Source organism: Balaenoptera physalus (genome assembly GCF_965194825.1).
Source record: "Balaenoptera physalus genome assembly, chromosome: 19".
NCBI classification, from domain to species: Eukaryota; Metazoa; Chordata; class Mammalia; order Artiodactyla; family Balaenopteridae; genus Balaenoptera; species Balaenoptera physalus.
The window spans coordinates 11,533,296-11,557,087 of record NC_138900.1 but is presented as its reverse complement, the minus strand read 5'-3'; the positions used below and the strand labels follow the sequence as shown (position 1 = coordinate 11,557,087).

The 23,792-nt window shown below is 42.5% G+C and overlaps 1 protein-coding gene across 1 annotated transcript; it reads left to right on the top strand.

The window, feature by feature from the left end:
* The first annotated feature begins 801 nt into the window (after positions 1 to 801).
* LOC309648090 (seminal plasma protein pB1-like) lies at positions 802 to 14,795 on the top strand. The gene is made up of 2 exons (XM_082436185.1): positions 802 to 12,867; positions 14,235 to 14,795. The coding sequence occupies exons 1-2, from the start codon at positions 12,774 to 12,776 to the stop codon at positions 14,498 to 14,500; spliced, it is 360 nt and encodes a 119-aa protein (XP_082292311.1). The 5' UTR covers positions 802 to 12,773; the 3' UTR covers positions 14,501 to 14,795.
* The last annotated feature ends 8,997 nt before the right edge of the window (positions 14,796 to 23,792 follow it).

The following is a 23,792-nucleotide window of genomic DNA, read 5'->3' as shown; positions in this document are numbered from 1 at the left end:
TGACTGGTAAGTACTATTTGGGGTAAAACACAAAATCAAAAACAAAAAACGAACCGAAAAAGCCAAGTAGCTGTTTCCCATAGGACACTGGCTTCTTAATGGCACTGAAGACAGTTGCAGAAGATACTCCTGAGTAAATGGAGGATAGCCACAATTTTCAAAAATTTGGCCTGTGAATTGTTTTGGTATTTTTAAAATTATATCTATCATATGCCAGAGAGCTTTACGCAGCATGTACAAATTTCTCAGTCCACAAACTCAAGTGTGCCAACTTTCTTAATTTTTAAATATATAATATAAACTATTTAAATATATTATTTCTTTTTATGATAATTTTGTTTTTAAATATATTATTTCTTTTTATGATAATTTTGTTTATAACAATCCCCCATTCTACCTAGTGGTAGGTAGAAACTTAACCAGTCTGAGTAAACTCGGTCATGTCAGGGTTTTCTCAGTCATTTCAGATCTAAGTTCAGTCAATTCAGGGCTTGTTTTCCTTTCCACTCTCCTCACCCAGGGCTTTGCTATAGTGCTGGTGGGCAGGAGGTGACTGTCTAGTTCTCACCTCTCATGCTGCTCATGTCCAGGTTCTTACTGATGCCTGGTTCTCAGCTTCCATTCCTGCTGGCTTCCACTGGGAAATCTTCAACCCTGTCTGGGGATTCATGGGCTACACGCAGGCCCTGTTAAGCTCTGCCATCCCTCTTAGCGACTTCGGGGCCTCTTCCAACTGCTCTCAAATAATCTAAAGCAGCCTAGGAATCCCATATAGGTGATGAAATTCCTGAAGATCTGGAGAGAAGATCCTTTCATAGAGACTTGCTTTCTCCCAAGGTACTTGAGAACGAGATGCGGCCTAGACCCTGCAATTTATCACCCAGCATACACAGACCACTATCACACATTCTTCTCAAATCCACTTTTTCCAACAATCATGCCATAGGAATTCCCTGGCGGTCCAGTGATTGGGACTCTGCACTCTCAATGCCAAGGGCCCAGGGCTGGGGTTCAATCCCTCGTCAGGGAACTGAGATCCCACAACAAACAAAACAATCATGCCATAAAGCCTTCATTCTTAGACTGAAACTTAAAAATTCCAAGCCTAAAAGTCAAAAGTTGGGCCTTTGGAATTACATCAACTTCAATTTACATAGCCTACTCTGAAATTTCAGGGCTGAACATGAAGGTATTTCTGGCTCTTTGCATTTCTAGGGTAATAGGCCTACTGACTGACTGGAGGAGAAGGGGCAAGAGAATTAGTACAAAGAATGGGGGCATGGGGAGATAACAGTAATAGCATAATATCACCCTGCCGTACATGTGCTTCACCCACCCGGATTTAGCCTCCATCATCACACATGATATTCATTGCTCCCTCCAGGGCTGTGTTCACGTCCTCTCCGCCCTGAAATTCCATTTCCTCTTCTCACCTACCCACCCCAGAGGGCCCCACTAGACATCTCACTGCCAACTCCAGCAGACCTTTCCAGACTTCTCTGGCACCCACTGATCTCCCTCAGCATAGCCCCAGCACATCTGCTAGCCTTCCTTCAATATTTTACAGTTTCCCACACAACGTATAATCTCCCCTGTCAAGTTAGCAGCACTTCAGGGACAGGCATTATTTCCAACAGCTTTACAACTTAACAGCACCCATAAGATGTGACTGGCAACTTGAGGTTGTGGGTCTTCTGCTTATTGAAGTGAACCAAACTCCACTACACATGCACACACACCCCTCTCCAACAACAAAACTAACCACCATCAACTGCAGCCGATTACCTGAAACTTGATGCTGATGTGAAAAAAAAAGACAGTAAGTTCTAGAGAGTAGACAAGAAAAGAGGTAGAAGTCTAAGAAGGATGGGCACTGCAGAAAGTAAGAATTTGAAAATTCCTCTCTTTTGTCAATGATGTTATAGTGGCCAGGTGGGCACATCCTCGTTTGGGGCAGCGATGTCAGAGTGGGAGATGGGTTTTTTTGTTTTTATTTATTTTGGCTGCGTTGGGTCTTCATTGCTGCACGCGGGCTTTGTCTAGTTGCGGCGAGCAGGGGCTATTCTTCGTTGCGGTACGTGGGCTTCTCATTGCAGTGGCTTCTCTTGTTGTGGAGCACGGGCTCTAGGCGCGTAGGCTTCAGTAGTTGTGGCACGTGGACTCAGTAGTTGTGGCACACGGGCTTAGTTGCTCCGCGGCTTGTGGGATATTCCCGGACCAGTGCTTGAACCCGCGTCCCCTGCATTGGCAGGCGGATTCTTAACCACTGCGCCATCAGGGAAGCCCTGCATTATGTTTTTTTAAAAAGTAAGAAATTCCCTTTGCAGCGAAATATCACTTGTATAAATTAAACAAGGCACAGAGTTCCCTGGTGGCCTAGTGGTTAGGATTCGGGGCCTTCACTGCCGTGGCCGAGTTCAATCCCTGGTCGAGGAACTGACATCCTGCAAGCCACGTGTGGCCAAAAACAATTTTGGCATGGCCAAAAAAATTAATTAATTAATTAATTGAACAACGCTACAGTCAGAATACAGAACAGTTTCTTCATCTCAAAAACTCTCTTGTTCTGCTCCTTTGTAATCACATCCTCCCTCATCCAAGTCCTTGACAACCACTGATCTGTTCTCTGATCACTACAGATTTGTCTTTTCAAAAAAAGTCATAGAAATGGAATCATACAGAATGGAACTTTTTGAAACCAACTACTTTCACTCAGCATGATGGCTCTGAGATTCATCCATGTTGTGTATATCAACAGCTGTTCCTTTTAATTGAGAAATATTATTATATTGTATGGACATACCACTGTTTGTTTATCCATTAACTCATTGAAGACATCTGGGTTGTTTCTAGTTTGGGGCAGTTATAAAGTAAACATTTGTGTACAAGTGTTTGCTGTAAACATTTGGGTACAAGTTTTTATGTAAACATAAAATTGTATTTCTCTAGGGTAAATACTTAGGAGTAGGATTGCTGGGTCATATTGGCGAGAGTGTGTTTAACTTTACAAGAAACTGAGAAACTGTTTTCCAGAGTGCTTGTATCATTTTTTTATTCCCACTAGCAATGGATGAGAATTCTACTTTTGCAGTTTTCAGGATACAGGTCCTGAACATATGTTGTTAGAGTCATAGTTATTTCACCTTTATGGGGCTATTGTAAATGGTACTTTTAAATTTCAGTTTTCAATTTTTCATTGCTGGTATAGAAAATAAGTGCAATTGATTTTTGTGTGTTGAATCTGGCTAAACTCATTTATTAGTTCTAGGAGCTTTTTTGTGGGCTCCATGAGATTTTCTAAGTAGACAATCATGTCATGTGCAAATAGGGACAGTTTTTTTATTTTCTTTCCAGCATGTCGACCTTTTATTTCTTTTCTTTTCTTATTGTAGTGGTTAGGACTTCTAGTACAATGAATAAAAGTAGTGAGAGTGGACACTTTGCTTTGTTCCCAGTCTTAGGAAATTTCTTAAAAAATTAAACATACACTTGCCATAGGATTCTGCCATTCCTTTCCCAGGTACTACCCAAAAGAAATAAAAGCATATGTCCATACAAAGATTTTTATACAAATATTCATAACAGCATTATTTATAATAGCCAAAAACTGGAAACAACTCAAATGCCCATCAACAGTGTAAAAATAAATAAATTATGACATGTCTTCATGATGGAAAACTACTCAGTAAAAAAAGGAATGAACTATTGATGCATACAGCCACGTGGATGAATCTTAAAATAATTATCCCGAATGAAAGAAGCTAGACAAAAAGGAGTCCATACTGTATGACTGCACTTATATTAAACTTCAGAGAACGAAAGTTAAATCTACAGTGACAGAAAGCAGATCTGTGGTTATCTAGAATGGAGAAGGAGGGGGGAATAGATTACAAAGGAGAACAAAGAAACTTTTGGAGTGATGGATACATTCATTATCTTGACTGTGGTAATGGTGAGGTTTCTGGGGTGGTCACATATGTCAAAAATCATCAAATTGTACCCTTTAAATATGTGCAGTGTACTATATGTCAATTATACGTCAATGAAGCTGTAAAAAAAAAGCACAAACTGATAACACTTTTTCTGTTTTTCAGTATTACCTTAAATTACCTTTTCTTGATAAAATTGGAGTAGAGATGGAGGAGAGAATTATTATACTGAGAAAACTAATTTTGTGTTTGGTGGTCTGCCAGACTCCAATCCATCCCATCTGTTCCTGCTGTCACCAGTAAATCAACTGGCTTCTTGTGGACACAGTAAAATCTGTCTTTGACAGATATTCTCCTCCACCTCTCAACTCCCTGACCCAGGATTTGCCTCAGGAAGCTGCCATGGCTTGCCAGTCACCTATGAAGGGCTCCCTTCTATGGTAACCAGAGGGGCTCTCTTGTATCCATTTCCATTTCTCTGTTTTTGGGGGGTTTGTTTGTTTATTTGTTCATTTTGCCACACCCTGAGGCTTGTAGGATCTTTGTTCCCTGACCAGGGATTGAACTCGTGCCCCCTACAGTGGAAGTGCAGAGTCCTAACCACTGGACCGCGAGGGAATTCCCTTTCCATTTCTCTTTAATTTTCCAATGTGTGACATTTTATAATGTCCAGATATTTCTTGGTGTTATTGCAGAAGTTAAGGTCTTCCATGTTCTCCCACATCCTAAGCCATAATCAAAATCTCAATATGTGTGGTTTTTAAAAATAAATTTATTTATTTTTATTTTTATTTATTTTTGGCAGCATTGGGTCTTCATTGTGTGCAGGCTTTCTCTAGTTGCGGCGAGCAGGGGCTACTCTTCGTTGCAGCGTGAGGGCTTCTCACTGCAGTGGCTTCTCTTGTTGCGGAGCATGGGCTCTAGGCACACAGGCTTCAGTAGTTGTGGCTCGCAGGCTCAGTAGTTGTGGCTCGTGGGCTCTAGAGCGCAGGCTCAGTAGTTGTGGTGCACGGGCTTAGTTGCTCCGTGGCATGTAGGATCTTCCTGGACCAGGGTTCGAACCCGTGTCCCCTGCATTGGCAGGAGGATTCTTAACCACTGTGTCACCAGGGAAGCCTCCAATGTGTGTTTTTGGCACGAGGAAGCTGAGTCTCTGGTCCTAGTCCAATATTACTCCCAACTGCTTTGATTTTATGCCTTCAGAATCAGACTCTATCACATGGCACCCTTCCTTGTTGTCAGTATCAACCAGTCCCTGTAAAAAGTCCCGTCCTCAGCTGATAACTTCACCCTTGTCACTGCCTCCTCTCCATCCTTTCTCTTACTACCCAGTAACTGGGTCTCCACCCTTAACCATCTTGCCTCTAATGACTTTTTCTTTCTGTCTCCCTCCTTGTTGTCACAATGACACTGAAATACTGTACCAACCGTGAAATCTCAATTAAATGCCTCTCCCATTAACAACTATAACATAAAGGAAGAGGGTAAAGGAATCTATACGATCATAAAGTTTCTACATTTCACTTGAAGTGGCAAAATATTGATTATAAATAGATAGTGAAGAGTTAAGTATGAGTATTATACTCCCTAGAACAACCGCTAAAAACACCATGGAAGACCAATTATTAAATTGTTAAAGACTAATCATCAGAAAAGATTAAAAATAGGGACTTCCCTGGTGGTCCTGTGGGTAAGACTCTGCGTTCCCAATGCAGGGGGCCCGGGGTCAATCCCTGGTCGGGCAACTAAGGAGGCCGCATGCCACAACTGAGAAATCTACATGCCATAACTAAAGATCCTGAGTGCCACAACTAAGACCCGGAGCAGCCAAAATACATAAATAAATAATATTTTTAAAAAATAAAAATAAAAAAATAAAAACATGAACCAACTATATGGTGTCTACAAGATAATCATTGCAAATACAATGATACAGGTAGGTTAAAAATAAAATGATACACTTCCACTTCTGCTCCAAATGGAGTAACAGGGACTAAATTTATCCTCCTACATGAAACAAACAAAAACTAGACAAAATACATTGTTTTCAAGACACCTGACATCAAGCAACAAAGGGCAGTAATTCCTGAGAGATGGGAAAGGAATCAAGGCAAACCCTGTGATGACACCAGCTTTTTATCTTGAGAGAATTTCCAGTCCATAGCACAGGGAAAGAGAACTCAGGTGGAGTCTGGCACCCTGTCTGAGCCAAGGATAATCCAGATCTCAGAGTCTGAGGAAATCAAGGCAGCTTGAGTTCACAGGCCAGAACACCAGCGAGAGGAGGGCAGCACAGAGAGAGAACTTTGGAGATCTGCAGAAGAGTGTTGACCATCACATATGGGTGAGGAAACTACCAGGACTGGGGTAAAAACAATCTGAAAGGATTAGAGGTCAGGCTTGGCCCTCACATCAGGCAGGGAATAATGACTGTTCCCATCGGCCAGAATGGAAATATTCATAACTTACGGGGCGCTGGACACAGGAAGGTCTTGCCTCGGTAGTGGCAATAATTAGCCCCAGATGAGCACTGTTCCAGACCTGCCTAACAAAACATAAAGGCAAGACCAAAAGGATCCAGCTGTTTCCAAATAGCTAAACTGAATTTGATAACAAAACTCAATAATATGTATAGGTAGACAAAAAATATCCAGCACCAAACAAGGTAAAACTCACCATGTCCATGCTATTAGTTCAAACAAAGTTAGAATGGCTATTTTAATATAAGACAAAGCGTAATTCACATCAAAGAACACTATCAAGGATAAAGATCACCTCATATGAACAAGTCAGTTCATCAAGAGGATACAACTATTAAACTTGGATGCTCTCAATAATAGAATTTCAAATCTGTGAAACAAAAACTGAAGGAATTGCAGAGTGAAACATAAATCCTCAATTATAGTTCAGGATTTCAATTCCCTGCTCTCGGTAACTGATAGAACAAGCAGAGAGAAGATCAGCAAGTATATAATAGAACTGGATAACACTATCAACCAATGTGACATAATTGATACGTGTAGAACATTGCACTCTACAAGAGCAGAATACAAATTCTTTTCAAGTATACATGGAACATTTATCAAGATAGGCCATATTCTGGACCAAAAATTTAGTCACAGTAAATTTGGCAGGACTCAGGTCATAGAAATTATGTTCTCATACCACGATGGAATTATATTAAAAATCAATAACAGGGACTTCCCTGGTGGTGAGTGGTTAGGACTCTGCACTTCCGCTGCAGGGGGCATGAGTTCGATCCCTGGTCAGGGAACTAAGATCCCAGAAGCTGCTCAGCAAAGCAAAAAAATAAAATACAATAGAAAAGAAGAAAAAATCAATAACAGGTCTAATCCAGTTCCATCTGGTCCTCCCACCACCCTCCCACCACCCTACTTGGCCAAGGGTCCCAGCAGCTTGGGTGGTGGGAGGAGCACAGGGGCCAGGCAGCCCATCTTGGGAAGGATCTCAGCGTGCCCTTCAGGTAGGCACGGGGCACCCACCCTCCCCAGAGCCATGATGTCCAAGACTATGAAGGAGGAGCCCAGGAGGAGATGGGAGGGCTGGTCTGCTAAACCTGCTGCTGCAAAAGTGGAAAGGAAGTCAAAAAGGTGACAGGAAAAAAAAAAAAAAAAAGTGCAAACAAAAGGGAAAAGGGGAACAGAGAGAAAACAGGCTGAAGTACCTAACCAAGAAACTAAAGATTTACCTGCAGAAAGTGGAGAAACTAAAAACAAGGAGAATCCAGGCTCTGATGAAGAAGGAGAAAAAGAAGTCTGATTAATATCATATACCATGCCTTATCAGTGGTCCCTGTTTCCCTTCTTGTATAGTCCAGAGGAATACTTTTTTCAACTCCTTTGTAAATGCAAGTTTTTAGTAGCTCTAGAAACATTTTTAAGAAAGAGGAATCCCGGGATTCCCTGGTGGCGCAGTGGTTAAGAATCCGCCTGCCAATGCGGGAGACACGGGTTCGAGCCCGGGTCCGGGAAGATCCCACATGCCGCGGAGCAAATAAACCCGTAAGCCACAACTACTGAAGCCCGCGCGCCTAGAGCCCGAGCTCTGCAACAAGAGAAGCCACGGCAATGAGAAGCCCGCGCACCGGTAGCTCCCACCCGCTGCAACCAGAGAAAAGCCCGCACGCAGCAACAAAGACCCAACACAGCCAAAAAAAGAAAGCAATCCTACCTCATCCCATTTGTTAAGTGTAGTTTTTTTAAAAGCGTACAATCATTTGCTAGTTGTTTTCTGTTTGTTTGTTTGTTTGGTTTTGGTACAACCAGAAAATAGTGGGATATGGAATACAGGAGATTTAACTGTCTTGGGTGTACTTTTTACATCCTTTAATACAAACCACACTAAATGCAATTTGGAGTCATAGTCATGCATTTAATATGACTTGAACATTTTAAATTACTTCTATTCCTGTGTTGGCACCTGTGAATTTAATTTTGCCTCATTCAAGCCCAGCTAGTAACTTATATATTACTTTTCTAGAATATCTGGGTTTTTTTAAAGGGCAACATGCCTTTTGAAAAACATCAGAGGGCCAAGTATGTGCCAGGTTCTGCCCTCAGGACTGATGCCAGGGCAAAGAGCCCGGTCCAACTTATCCTTCCAAAGATTACATTCCCCTGGGGAAGAGATGGACAATTTAAGTGCAAGTAGGGAGCGAAAAAACTAGCAGGACATGACCAGAGAGCCTCATATTGAGGAGTCAGAATATATCTCCAGAAAGAAATAATCAGGAAAGACAAATAATTTATTTTTTTAATATTTTAATTTTATTGAAGTATAATTGATTTACAATGTTGTGTTAGTTTCTGATGCACAGCAAAGTGATTCATATATATATTCTTTTTCATATTCTTTTCCATCGTGGTTTATTACAGGATATTGAATATCGTTCCCTGTGCTATGCAGTGGGACCTTGTTGTTCATCTATTTTATATATAGTAATTTGTATCTGCTAATCCCAAACTCCTAATGTATCCCTCCCCCACCCCCTTTCCCCTTTGGTAACCAGAAGTTTGTTTTCTATGTTTGTGACTCTGTTTCTGTTTCCCAAAGTGGGTGTGAGTGGGTCTTGATCAAAGAAATGTTCACATATTGAGGGCTGGGGAAGTCCTTCTGGCTTACACATGAGTTAACTTGAATTTTTCGCTAACTACAACAGCCTGTTTGTGGCCTATCAAATATACATTGTACATCTGCTTTAATTATTAAAGATAAGGGTGCATTGACCATAAGTAAAGACTGTCCATGTTAAAAATAAAGATGAAATGCCTCCATTCCTGGGACGCCAATGCTGATACTCCTTCTACAAGACTCCCTTCCCAGGGGCCCAGGCCATACTGACTCGCTATGTATATGCTGACTGGTTTTTTTTGAAACCTTGAAGAAATGTACCCCTAACTTGTTTCATATTCTTCTGACACTATATAAAACTGTGCTGAAAACTGTGCTTCTCCAGAGAGGTTCCTCAGAGTTATCTGAGAGAGGCTGTCTCCTGGGCTATAGTCCTCAGTTTGGCTCGAATAAAACTCTTTTCTATTCCTATTGCAGATTGTTTACTGATTATTTTCATTGACAGTCTTAAATAACAAATCCACTCTAACAGTCCAGTCTCCCTAAGCCTCTGAATTCCTTCCTCTGCATTAAACCAAGGGAAGTAGGGCATTTCCAATTTGTTCACAATGGGCCATTTTTGGGTCCATGTTTCATCCAATCAACCAACTAAACTGTCCGAGCCCTTTCTAACTCCCTGAGCTGCAATATTAAAAGCAGAATCTCTGCGTAGAGAGCCTGTACCAATAAATTTTACCTGATCCAACTTTAGGTTCCTTCCACCACTCTCCGCCACACTTAGTATCCATTCCCACGCGTTTCCCAGATTCCTATCTGAATAAATGATAAAAGTCAAGGAGTTCCTTTGGAGTACCGTGCACCTCCTCATTTCCCACACCTTCAGGGGCCTGCTGGGACTTGAGTCTAGTAACAATAGGTCTAGAAGCAAAGAGGCGTGGTGGGAGTGGGCCCTGAGGAGAATCAGCATCGTCTTGCAGGGTTGCCGTGTGCTCAGGCGATGCAGGGTTAATCCCTTCAGACCAGGTGGAAAGGCCTACATCACTGTGGGTGGAAGGACCACTCTGTGTTGGGAGGTCACCACCACTGGGGGTTGGAAGGCCACTTCTGCTGGACTGGAGCGGGGGAAGCTTCCACCGGGGGTGGGAAAACCTCATCCAATGGCAAAGAAGACGTATCACAACTTAGGGGCTCCATGCTTCCACCTGCATCAGAGTCTTCCCACAGTCCCCATTCCAAATTACAGGATCCCAACTTCCTCAATCAGTGCCCTCATTTAACAATAGACAGAGACTTTCCTGGCAATCCAGGGGTTAAGACTCTGTGCTCCCGCTGAAGGGGGCCTGGGTTTGATCCCTGGTCGGCGAACTAAGATCCCGCCGCGGGGCGAGGCCAAAAACAAAACAAAAAACAGTAGACACCCTGAGAAGCTGAGGGTTCAACTTGCATTGCGATCAAGTTGCCAAATCAGCCAGTGGCAGAATGGGGTTCTATGTTTGATTTTTAGCAATTTCAGCCCTGCAGCTATAGGAGATCAGGGTCAAGAAACTCAGGTCATTTAGGCAGCAGTTGGACTAAAAGTTTGAATTCCTGAGCTCATCTTTTATGACTGGGAAGTCATTGGTGTCTTTTTTTTACCACCACGCCCCCTCTCCCCGCACCGCAGGGCTTGTGGGCTCTTAGTTCCCCGACCAGGCATTGAACCCGTGCCCCCTGCAGTGGAAGCGCGGAATCCCAACTGGACCGCCAAGGAATTCCCCATTCGTGTCTTTAAATCTAATCAGATCAGAGAGCCAGTTCCAAGAACCTCAGAACCAATTCAGAAAACTCATCCTTAACATGTTGTTCATTTAGAATCATTCTCAGCACAAAAATCTATATTAGCCAGGGTTCTCCAGAAACAATAGGATATATAGAGAGATATAAGAAAAGATTTTTATAGGAATTGGAGGTGGAGAAGTCCCACAATCTGCTATCCGCAAATTGGAGAACCAGGAAAGCCAGTGGTGTAAGTCTTGTTCTGAATTTGAAATCTGGAGCACCAAGACCAATGATGACCAAGGGCAGGAGAAGAGGGATGTCTCAGCTCAAGCAGAGAGTGAACTCACCCTTCTTCTGCCTTTTTATTCTATGCAGACCCTCAGGGGATTGAACGACGCCCATTCATACTGGTGAGGGCCATCTTCCTTCCTCAGTCTACTGACTCATATGCTAGTATCTTCTGGAGACATCCTCAGAGACAAACCCCGAAATAATGTTTTACCGGCTCTCTTGGCATCCCTTACCCCAGTCAAGTTAACACATACAATTTAAAATCACACAGGCCTAGAAAGGTGGGGTAAGGGATAAATTAGGAGTTTGGAATGAACGTATACACACTTCTATACATAAAATAGATAATCAACACAGACCTACTGTATAGCCCAGGAAACTTTACTCAATATTCTGTAATAACCTATAAGGGAAAAGAATCTGAAAAAGAATGGTTATATGTATATGTATAACCGAATCACTTTGCCGTACACCTGAAACTAACACAACATTGTAAATCAACTATACTCCAATATAAAATAAAAATTTTAAAAATTAATAAAAATAAAATAAACTCATACAGGCCTAAAAGGCAGCCATCAAGGCTTCATTTTAAGGAGTGATCTGGGATAGATGGTGAGAACCTTGAAATGCCTATTCCCCCAACAGACCCAAAGATTCCTCAAGGACCCCATTCAGTGAAGGCATGAGGGCTGGTTGTCTCCTCAGGGAAAACATTACTGCATAGCTTTCCAAGACCCAGGATGTGTTCATCAGAGAACTAGAAGGGAGGAGACTTATAAATGGACCCATAGATTTGCACCGATGGTGAGCTGGTGTTCTCAGAGCACCTACTGTGCAAAGAGTCCCCACACCAGCGTAAAGTTCCTCAGAGACACAACTCACATTGCCCTGTAAGGAACAGATTGTGATGTGCATTTTGCAAGTGAGGAAATGGAGGCTCAGAGCAAGGGAAGCATTGGGTGGGGAAGCCACGTGGGGCAGATAAATATTGTTGAGTGTGAAACATGGCAGGGGATCTTCCTCTCTGAAAAGGTCCACTAGGCTGAGTGGCTTCAACAGCCGGCTCTGCCCTAACTCACCCTGTGCCTTGAGGAGCTCTCTGAGCTTGGGTTTCCTCCTCCTTCACATGGAGACCTGCACGGCTGCCTTATGGGGTTGCTCTGAGGCTCCAACAGGCCAGCTGGTTGGGCCTTGAGCCTGGTGCTGAGTCTGCAGTCAGGAAACCAGGTGAGACAGATGCTGGGGAAAACCCCATGAGAGAAGATGGTCCTTTTCATCTTTCCCTCTCCTCTTTGCCTTGTCATAGGAGGCTGAAACTGACAAGAATCTTGCAAACGTTTTGGCCTCATCTTACTTTATTATTTATTTATTTGGCCACTGCCACCCAGTTTGCAGGATCTTAGTTCCTCAACCAGGGATCGAACCCATGCCCCCTGCAGTGGAAGCGCAGAGCCCTAACCAGGGGACCTTGATCTCATTTTAAATGCATTTCAAACTATTGAGGCTCGGAGACATTAAACTGCCAGCCAATGTCCTGTACATTCCATCTGAGAGATAAACTTGAACTGCATGCTCTCAGGCTGAGGAATGCACAAGCACCGTCCCGGCGAGGTTGATTCTTATCAGCTTGAAGGGGTGTCAGGGTAACGGGTTATATAAGAAACAGACTGACGTTTGTCAGTCACAGGAAAGCAAGCTGCCATGGCACCGCGTTTGGGGATCTTTCTGATTTGGGCTGGCGTGTCTGTATTTCTACAACTGGACCCTGTGAATGGAGGTGAGAGAGGGGAGACGGGCTAGAACTGGTGTGAAACAGCCTGCCCCAGACAAGGATTGATGTGTAAAAATAATGATAATAATAATAGCGGTGACAAATAATGTTTGCCATTTCTTGAGTATATCCCAAGGGCTTCACATTTTATTTAATTTTCATGCAACTTCTATGAAATTTAAAGCCAGGTGAGTTTGGCACCAAAGCCAAAGGCCTTATTGACTAACAACCCTCCTGACCCCTGCCTCATTGTTAAATATCCATTCCAATCTCCCAGACATGGGCAGCCTACAGCCAGGGTTGGTTATGTTGTTCAAATTAAGAGTTTTTGATGTATGTAGAGTTTACTGTTTGAAATGACAGTGTGGTCTCAGGGCAGGTCCTGTGAACAGTGTGCTATAGCCGAGTCTCAGCTTTATTGTTGAATTCACGTGTGTCAGTAGGAGAGCAATGAGAACGTGTCAGATTCTCCACTCATCTGTTCTGTTTAGCCCTCTAGTCATTGAGTCTATCTGTTCAGGGTAAACAATGACTTCAAAATATAATAGAAAATGAAAGTTAGAGATGCAGGGCAGGTCCTACTGCAGATTGTATTCTGGTTGTGCCCCTGCTTTGTTCTCACTCCCCCTGCATCCATCTCCTCTGCTCCTGCTTTTCTTCCCGATCAGCAGCTGTCTGAGAACACCACTGTTCCTTTCGCAGTTACCCCAGGTAATCAACATTGGAAGAGAATGACAACAAAACAGCAGTCAAATGCAACAAACTAACATGTGCGGCATGGTAACTGTGACCGTGATTCTCCAAAGGTACTTTACATGCATGAGGTAACTTCACCCTCTCAGGAGAAGGAATGTGTGCACATTCCCCAAGGTGGCACCCCTACAGAGCATCAAGGGTGAGCATTCTGTAGATGGTGGGGCTGGAATCTGAACCCAGGGTCAGAGCTTCGGAGCTGGTGCCACAGGCTAAGGTAGAAACTGCCCAAAGTTAAAGAACCCTTCCTAGTCCCTGAGGGAGGAACCACACCATATTTACCTTGACATTCCTGATGCTTAGCAGGGGGTCTGTACAGGGCAGGCCCTTGGGGATGATGGGCTAGCTTGAACAGAGACTTGTGTCAGAGTTACTGCAGAGATCGTGAAACCCTGAGAGCCGAAGAAGCGAACAATGCCTTTCTTCCTTCAGGTAATGGATGTGTTTTCCCATTCATCTATGGAGGGAAAACGTATTTTGATTGTGCTATCCGTGGTTCCATATTCCGTTGCTGTGCTCTAAATGTGGATTATATAGGAAGATGGAAATACTGTACTAGGAAAGGCAGGTGTGCAGTTTATCCTCATGTGAGGCGCACGTGGCTTCCCAGATGAAGGGGGAATGTCTGTAACTGTCTCCTAGACGGAAGCCTCAGGCATCTCCTCACCCAGCTCCGTGTGTTCCATTCATGTCCATTTCTCTTGATAAGACTAAAAATAACCCTCCCACAATTAATGTTTTCATCCATTTCTTCTATCTTTCAGACCATGCCAAACATACCTTTCCCTTTATCTATCGAGGCAAAATATACGAAAGTTGCATAAAAACTGGGAGTATTTTTTGGAGGCGTTGGTGCTCACTCTCTCTAAACTTTGACCAGGATAGAGCTTGGAGGTATTGCTAGCAATAAAAAAGGTAAGAGCGGGGCTTCCCTGGTGGCGCAATGGTTGAGAATCTGCCTGCCAATGCAGGGGACACAGGTTCAAGCCCTGGTCTGGGAAGATCCCACGTGCTGCAGAGCAACTAGGCCCGTGAGCCACAACTACTGAGCCTGCGCATCTGGATCCTGTGCTCCACAACAAGAGAGGCCACGATAGTGAGAGGCCCGCACACCGCGGTGAAGAGTAGCCCCCACTTGCTGCAACTAGAGAAAGCCCTCGCACAGAAACGAAGACCCAACACAGCCATAAATAAATAAATAAATAAAATAAAAATAAATTCCTAAAAAAAAAAAAAGCAAAATACTCCATTATATTAAAAAAAAAAAAAAAAAGGTAAGAGCGTCCGGGGAAGATGGGAAGAGACAGAGCTGGATAGAGAGGTGGGGTCAGGTGCCACAGTGAGAAGGAAGGATGAGGCAGGTGGAGAGATGGGATGACGTAGAAATGTACAGGAGGAAGAGTGAGGGGCAGAGGCCCAGAGAGGAAGAAGAGGAGGGAGGGGAGAAAAGACGTAAAGAGAGGAAGCGACGAAGGCAAAAGGCAAAAGATGGAGAGACGGGAGTCCGAGGGGGAAGAAGCAAGAGAGTTTGCAGGATGAGAAATGGAAGGAAGAGGATCTGGGAAGGATTAGTGGCAAGAGAAGGTGAGAGAGGGGCAGAGAGAGGACAGCACAGTCTTTGGAGCAGGCATGAGAGGGCAGGAGTCGACATGGGAAGAGCAGAAAGCAAAGGAGAAACAGACCCCTGCCCTCCATGGGACTGACTGGAAAAACAAATAGACTCGTTAACACTGACCCCAAGACTGTGTTCAATTACTGTCCGGTGCATCCACCCGTGGCCTTGGATGCAATCAAGCCTTTGAAACCTCAGTGAAGAAAATCAAGAAATCTCAAGCGTGAAGGTGATGCTCTGAGTGACAGAGGTGAAATCCTTCCCTGCGTCTCCACCATGTTCCCGCTGTGTGGGGATCCAGTCGATAAACCACTTTCTCTGCAGGTGTGGTCTTTTTTTTTTTCCCCCTATAAAGAAACCTATGTATCAAATGGGAGGGTCTCAGCGTGCTCAGGTTAATCAGTCAGGATGTTCTTGTCTTCCCTTCCCTTCCTCGGGGTCCTGATGGAACATCAATACACATCACACTAATAAAGATGTTAAAAAATTAAAAAAAGAAAATACACATCACAACTGTCCTTCCTGGGGGCTTGATTGACAGCTGAAGGCTCGGTGGTGGGACTTGAGGTGAGGGTGGGAGGAGGGTCCCAGAGGGTATAGAGGGCTTGGTCCTTGTCATAAAAGATTTGTCTTGTCCCGACTTAGCTGAGATTTTATTTCTTCCTGGAGCTATTCTCTGACTCCCCAGTATAAGGAGTCCCGATCGTGTCTTTCCAGTTCATCCTTTCTTTACTTACAATTAAACTGTCCATTTTCCCTGGGGGACTGTAATTGGGGAGGACAGGACGGACTGCGTCTGCCCTGGCCTCAGTCCTAAGTACGGAATCCGACACATCCTTGGCATTTTTCAAAAGAACTAGTCTCCTTTTTCTTTTTTTAATTTTTATTTATTATTTATTTATTATTTATTTTTCGCTGTGTTGGGTCTTCATTTCTGTGTGAGGGCTTTCTCTAGTTGCGGCGGGTGGGGGCCACTCTTCATCACGATGCGCGGGCCTCTCACTATCGCGGCCTCTCTTGTTACGGAGCACAGGCTCCAGACGCGCAGGCTCAGTAGTTGTGGCTCACGGGCCCAGCTGCTCCGTGGCATGTGGGATCTTCCCAGACCAGGGCTCGAACCCGTGTCCCCTGCATTGGCAGGCAGATTCTCAACCACTGCGCCACCAGGGAAGCCCCAGACTAGTCTCCTTTTTAAAACAAACAGGAATTTTAGACGAATATCATTTCCCTCACTAACTGGGCCTGATTCAAAGAGGGTTAAATTCACAGGTGTCAGAAATAATGAAGTGCCTCAAAGGATCACTAAATCTTATCCTGGTCAAAAACACCCAGTGCCTATCTAATAAATCCATGGGACCTGGTGATGGACTTTCAGTCACCATATGGGGAAGAGATACACAGACTTTTAATCACCGTGCAGGAAGGAGGTACAATATTTGTCCTCTTGATTTAAAGCCAGTAACGCAGAGCCTCACTTGAAACCAGGACATAAAACTAAGTAAATAAATATTTAAATTAAAAAAATTTTAATTAAAAAAATTTAATAAAAATAAATAAATTAAAGGAAACCAGGACACTGTAAGGGCTATGCAGTTAATGGGGACCAGAAAATCGTCTCTCGTGGTCCCAAAGAAGTTTCCATTTTTGACTCTCTGAACAGATTATAAGGAAATATTACCCTGGGGGAAAATCTAATCCCAAAGCCTTCATATACTTGTTTTTTTTTTTTTTTTAATTAATTTATTTATTTATTTATTTTTAGCTGTGTTGGTTTTTTTGTTGTTGTTGCCGCTCCGGGGCTTTCTCTAGTTGCAGAGAGCGGGGGCTACTCTTCGTTGCTGTGCGCGGGCTTCTCATTGCAGTGTTTTCTCTTGTTGTGGAGCACAGGGTCTAGGCACGTGGGCTTCAGTAGTTGTGGCTCGCGGGCTCTAGAGCGCAGGCTCAGTAGCTGTGGCACACGGCCTTAGTTGCTCCGCAGCATGCGGGATCTTCCGGACCAGGGCTCGAACCCGTGTCCCCTGCGTTGGCAGGCGGATTCTTAACCACTGAGTCACCAGGGAAGTCCCCACATACTTGTTCACGGCACAGAATTTACACAACTGAAAAAGGGCAAGATTACACACACACACACACACACACACGTCCATGCACACTGCACACACACATGCATTCCTAGTTGAAGAATGCTGAAAAGTCTAAAGCATTGGCAGAGAAATGGAGGAGGAAGTGGGAGAAATGGCAGGTTCTCAGACTGTATAAATCTTTAGCCTTTTACTAAGGCATTGGCAGAAAAAGATTTAAAACCAATCTCTAGAGATGCTTCTACCAAAAAACAAACAAAAAAATTAGCACATTTCAGACAATACATGCTAAATAACTGACATATTCGATATCACCTGCTGTGACAAAGAAAAAATAGAAAATAATTTATAGAAAAAAATGAACCTTAGATGAACTGGGGGATTGGGATTGACATATATACACTACTATGTATAAAATAAATAACTAATGAGAACCTACTGTATAGCACAGGGAACTCTACTCAATGATCTGTGGTGACCTAAATGGGAAGGAAATCTAAAAAAGAGGGGATATATGTATACGTATGGCTGACTCACTTTGCTGTACAGCAGAAACTAACACAACATTGTAAAGAAACAATACTCCAATTAAAAAAAAAGGAAAAAAATGAACTTTATCATTATTCTTTATTTTTTAGATCAATGGACTCTAACTGAAAGTCCAGAACTAATCCTTCACATTTGCAGTTGATCTTCAACAACATGTCAAGATAGTTCAATGGGGCAAGAATAATCTTTGCAACAAGTGGTGCTGAAACAAGCATATCTGCATGCAAAATAAAGAAGTTGGATACCTCCTTTCACACATATGCAAAAGTTAAGTCAAAATGGGTCATAGACTTAATTTTAAGAGCTGATATTATAAAATTCTTAGAAGAAAATATGAGTAAATCTGTAAGACCTTGGGTTAAGAAATTAGTTCTTATTTATAACACTAAAAGGACAAATGACAAAAGAAAAAGTTTACAGATTGGACCTTATCAAAATTTATGCTTTAATTTTCAGAAAATAAAAACTGCCAGAACGGGAGAAAAGTATTTGCAGGTCAGGTGTCAGATAAGGAACTTGTATCTAGAACACATAAAGAACTTTTACACCTCAATAATAAAATGACAAATAACTCAATTTAAAAGTGAGCTAAGGGACTTCCCTGGTGGCACAGTGGTTAAGATTCCACGCTACCAATGCAGGGGGCCCCGGTTTGATCCCTGCTCAGGGAACTAGATCGCACATGCATGCCGCAACTAAGGAGACCGCCTGCTGCAACTAAGAGCCGGCGCAACCAAATAAATAAATAAATAAACAAAACATATTAAAATATATTAACAACTCCACCATCCCAGGAGTCCCCATTACCTTTAAAAAAAAAGTGAGCTAAGAGGGAATTCCCTGGCGGTCCAGTGGTTGGGACTTGGCACTTCCACTGCAGGGGGCAGGAGTTCGATCCCTGGTCAGGAAACTAAGATCCCACATGACGCCAAAATAAATAAATAAATAATTTTAAAAATAAAAAATAAAGCACACTACTGAATATCTCAAAGAAGAAGCAGATTCACAGATACAGAGAACAAATTAGTGTTACCAGTGGGGAGAGGGAAGGACAAAATGGGGGCAGGGGATTAAGAGGCACAAACTACTATGTATACACAGGGAATATAGCCACTAGTTTATAATAACTATGAATGAAGTATAACTTTTAAAAATTGTAAATCACTATGTTGTATACATGAAACTCATATAATATTGTACATCAACTATACCTCAATATTTTTAAAAGCTAAAAATAAAATGTCCAATTTCAACAAAAAGTTATGAGATATGCCAAGAAACAGAAAAGGGTACTTTACACAGGAAAAAAAGCAATCAGTAGAAACTGTCTTTCAGAGGAAAGTTTAGATGGTAGACTTATCAGACAAAGACTCCAAAGAGTATATTATGAATATGTTCAAAGAACTAAAAACAAGCCATGCCATAGATTTCAAAGAAAGTTTGATGATATTGATCCATCAAATAGAGAATACCAATAGAGAGTTAGAAACTGTTTTTTTCACAAGGACCAAATGGAAATTCTGGAGTTGGAAAGTATAATAACAAAAATTTAAAAAACTCACTAGAGGGGCCCAATAGCAGATTTGAGCTAGCAAAAGAATCAATGAACTCGGTGATAGATCAATAGAGTTTAACCAATCTGAAGAAAAGAAAGAAAAAGAATGAAGAAAATGCAACGGGGCATCAGGGACCTGTGGGACACTGTCAGGTTTAGCAACGTACAAACATGGGACTACCAGAAGGAGAAGAGAGAAAGCAGCAGAAATAATAACAAGATCAACTTGGGGAGTATTGTCATCTTAACAATGTTAAGTCTCCTCATCCATGAACATGGAATGCCTTTCCATTGATTTAGTTCTTCTTAATTTCTTTCTGCAATGCTCTGTATACACCAAACAGGTGGATTTTTGAGCAGTACGCAAACGATACTTCAGTAAAGCTCTTTTAAAAAACAAGAATAAAAGGAAGTTTCTTGGGTGCTTACACTGTGTCCCATGGCCTGGACTATCATTCAGTCAGCAGGAGAAGTAGACAATGAGTTCTTCTCTTCTAGAGATTGAATGTTCTTGATACTAATCAGAAAGTCCTAGACATCTCCCAGGGATTAATCTATACACATATTACCCCCCCTGCATCAACCTCATGAATTTTCATGATTGGATTTTTCCATCAAACTAAGAGAACCAGGTCACGCCTCCTCCTCCTCATTACTACATTACTCATTACTCATTACTACAAAGCCTGCTTCCTACAGCCCCTGCTTATTCACTCTGCACCTAAGTGCAACCCCTGGGTGGCCCTGTTATCTGCTATCAATCTCATCTGTGCAGTGCTGGGTGTTGTTTATTTGGTCCTCTCATACCGTTTAAGGTGGGCTGAATAGAAGATGATCAGAACAGTATGGCTATTTCCCTGATGATCCTACCGGTACTACTGAACTGTAAGGGACAGAATCAATGGTCCACTTCTTTCGCAACCTGCAGACCTCCATCCTCCTCCTAACATTGGGAATCTGCTATGACTGTCACTGTTTCTGTTCCCACACCCCACACTAAAAAAAGAAAGAAAAAACCACCTTATCTCTCCTTTTTCTTTCTCCGCCCCCCACACCCCACCTTCATCTCCATCTCTCTCTACATCTATTTCTATCTCTCAGACCTGGCATAAATTTCTCAGTGAGCCCAGGTTTTCACAGAAAACAAGAGGTGGTGTTTTTTTGTTTTGTTTTTGTTTTTGTTTTCTTTTTTTTGGCCACACCTCACAGCTTGTGGGATCTTAGTTCCCTGACCAGGAATTGAACCTGGGCCCTCCACAGTGAAAGCACGGTGTCTTAACCACTGGGCCACCAGGGAATTCCACAAGAGGCTATTTTTAACACTCAAAGATTCTAGGAAAAGATTCATTGGGGATCTCAGGTTAATGGAATTTCAATGTTTGATTTTTTTTTTAGGAGGGGAATACAGTAGAAATGTTTTAGTGTGACAACGCAAATATTATGGGTTGTATGTGAGTTTCAAAACTGAATGATCGGGACTTCCCTGGTGGTGCAGTGGTTAAGAATCAGCCTGCCAATGCAGGGTACACGGGCTCCATCCCTGGTCCGGGAAGATCCCACATGCCGCGGAGCAACTAAGCCCGTGCGCCACAACTACTGAAGCCCGGGTGCTTAGAGCCCATACCCCGCAACAAGAGAAGCCAAGCAATGAGAAGCCCGCGCACCTCAACGAAGACCAACGCAGCCAAAAAATTTTTAATTAATTAATTTTTTAAAAAATTGAATGATCAAAGTTCACTGTGTTTATTGTGGGATTTCCACATTAGTTCTCTCATTATAGGAGTAAAAAGTTACTTCTATAAAAAAGTTATAAATATAAAATATGCAAAACTGGAAAGTTAATTCTATAGCGTTATCCCTGTTTCCTTTTTGCCATTTTCCCTTGGCAAATGCATGGGATCCTGACACATTCCTATCTTCAAGGAAAAGCCATGTTTGTTCGTTAATTATTACCCCTATCCTAACACAAGAAATAGATATCCTTGTTGCTTGCCTTAACTTGAGTCAATTCTGTCACTGATACTTTCACTGGATGTAGGATCTGTTTCAGCTGATCATATTCTCTCCCTTGCACCACGTTACTCCTTTCTACTCAACATCAACCACACCTAATCCTCCCAGGAATGCACCTCTTAACTATTTCTCCTATTCAAGGAAACTAGCAGCCTCACAAAATAAAAGAAGTGAAAAGGGGCTTCTCTGGTGGCACAGCAGTTAAGAATCTGCCTGCCAATGCAGCGGACACGGGTTCGAGCCCTGGTCTGGGAAGATGCCACATGCCGCGGAGCAACTAAGCCTGTGCGCCACAACTACTGAGCCTGCACTCTAGAACTCGCGAGCCTCAAGTACTGAAGCCCGCATGCCTAGAGCCCGTGCTCTGCAGCAAGAGAAGCCACCGCAGTGAGAAGCCTGCGCACCGCAACGAAGAGTAGCCCCAGGTCTCCGCAACTAGAGAAAGCCCGCGTGCAGCAACAAAGACCCAACACAGCCAAAAATCAAATCAATCAATCCATTAATTAATTAATTAATTTTAAAAAAAAGTGAAAAGGGGGTTAGTGATGAGGAATAAAAGGAGAAGAGGAGGTGATGGGTGATGGAAGGAGAGAAGGGAGAGGAGATGGCAAGGAAAGAGGAGGGTGAGAGCAAGGAAAGTGGGGAGATGGAGAAAAAGGGAAAGAGGAAGGGGAGAGAGAGGGAGAAGAGGAAGGAAATGGGAGAGAGAGAAGAGCTGTAATATTAACTATGTACCCAAGACTGTGGTGAGAACTTTACATTGAATCACCTAATGGAGTCTCACCAAGTTTTAGTGGAAGGACTAAAAATAGCACCGTTTTATACATAAGAGAGCAAAAGTTCAGAAAAAGTTAAATAAATTTCCTAGGATGTAACAGCTACTGAAGGTGAAAATGAAGATCAGACTCCAAATCCTAAATCTATACTATGCTACCCTTCAGGATGGATTCAAGCCATGTAGATGCCAACCACTAAAGAGATAATGTGATGTAATTGTAAGAATATCTGTTCCAAACTCAATCCTGCCCCCCCAAAATTATCCTTTATGAGTCTCAGGTTTTCTCTTCTGTAAATGGGAGCAGCCAACTCCCCTTGCAAGATTTTGGTGGGGATTCTACAAGCTCGTAAGGTGCTCAATAAATAAATCCTTTCTTCTCCAGTGGTATTTATTTGACCTGTGGTCAAACAGGCTTGGGATGGGTGGGGGAGAGTGAATTTGGATCTTCAAGTCACAGGACAGCCACCCTAAGCGAGGGAAAGAAAAGAGACACGTCAAAGATGATTTCTTCTGGTGCAGAGAATTCTAACCAGATTAAAGGTAAAGACACGCTCTTGAAATCAAGAAATATCAGCTAATAAAAGAATGAAACAAAGCGACACAAAAGAGAATATGCAGAGAAGGAAGCAATAAGCATTTCAGGATGTCTAATTCTGTTAAATTAGTGAGAAGCCTTTGATGTAGAGAAAGACAATAAACCAAGAAACAAAATGCAGAGAAATACCCAGATTCAGACAAAAGAGCTGGAGGAAGTTCACTTTCTTTTGTTTCCAAAAGAGAGAAAAGCCACCTTCACAAATTCTCTCATTCCACCTCCCTTTACAAACAATAACAGTCTATTGGATTTTCTGCATAACTAATTACATCATCAGGAAAAGGAGAATGCCACAGTATATTAAAAGATGACTATACCATATCCAAGTTGAATTTTTCTAGGGAAAGAAATGTGGGCTCAGAATTAGAAAACCTAGCAATTACATCAACAGATTAAACACAAATATCACACAAAATCAGGAGCAGGAGAGAACATGATTCAGTTTTTCCTCCACCAGCTGGGGGAACTTCTAATTTGGTGTCACTGACTCACAGAACTAAAAGTGACAGCAATAACAGCTAACATTTACAGAACACTTACAATGAGCCAAGAATATGCCAAGAACTTTATAGGCATTATCCATTTAATACTTAGCCTTTAATTCCCACTGCAATCCTCTGAGCAAGATATTATTTATTAACTTTTTTATACAAAAGGAAATGAAGCCTCAGAGAGTTGATATAACTTGCCCAAGGTCACACAGTAAGGTAGCTGAGTTAGTTTTTTGTTGTTGTTGTTGTTCTTGTTTTTTAGAAGTAGAATTGTTTTTTAAAACATAGAATCTTATGTCAAAACCCTCTGTATAAAATAAAGCAGAACTGTGGGTGAAGGCCCTTAAGGCAGTGCAAAAACACTGATAGTTATCATTAAGAAACATACCTTGAATTCTTCTGCTAAAAGTACCTCTACCAGTTAGGCTGCTTTGATTACTCCTGTGCCCCAGCGCTCAGAACAACACCTGGCACATATGAGGCATTCAATAAGTATTCCTGAGTGGGGGAAAAAAAAAAAAA

What these genes read in the sequence shown, in the direction of transcription:
- LOC309648090 (XM_082436185.1), top strand. Translation starts at nt 12,774, where the DNA reads ATGGCACCGCGTTTGGGGATCTTTCTGATTTGGGCTGGCGTGTCTGTA. An exon ending in AGGTGAGAGAGGGGAGACGG is followed by an intron (nt 12,868 to 14,234) that starts GCTAGAACTGGT and finishes TGTAACTGTCTC; the next exon opens with CTAGACGGAAGCCTCAGGCA.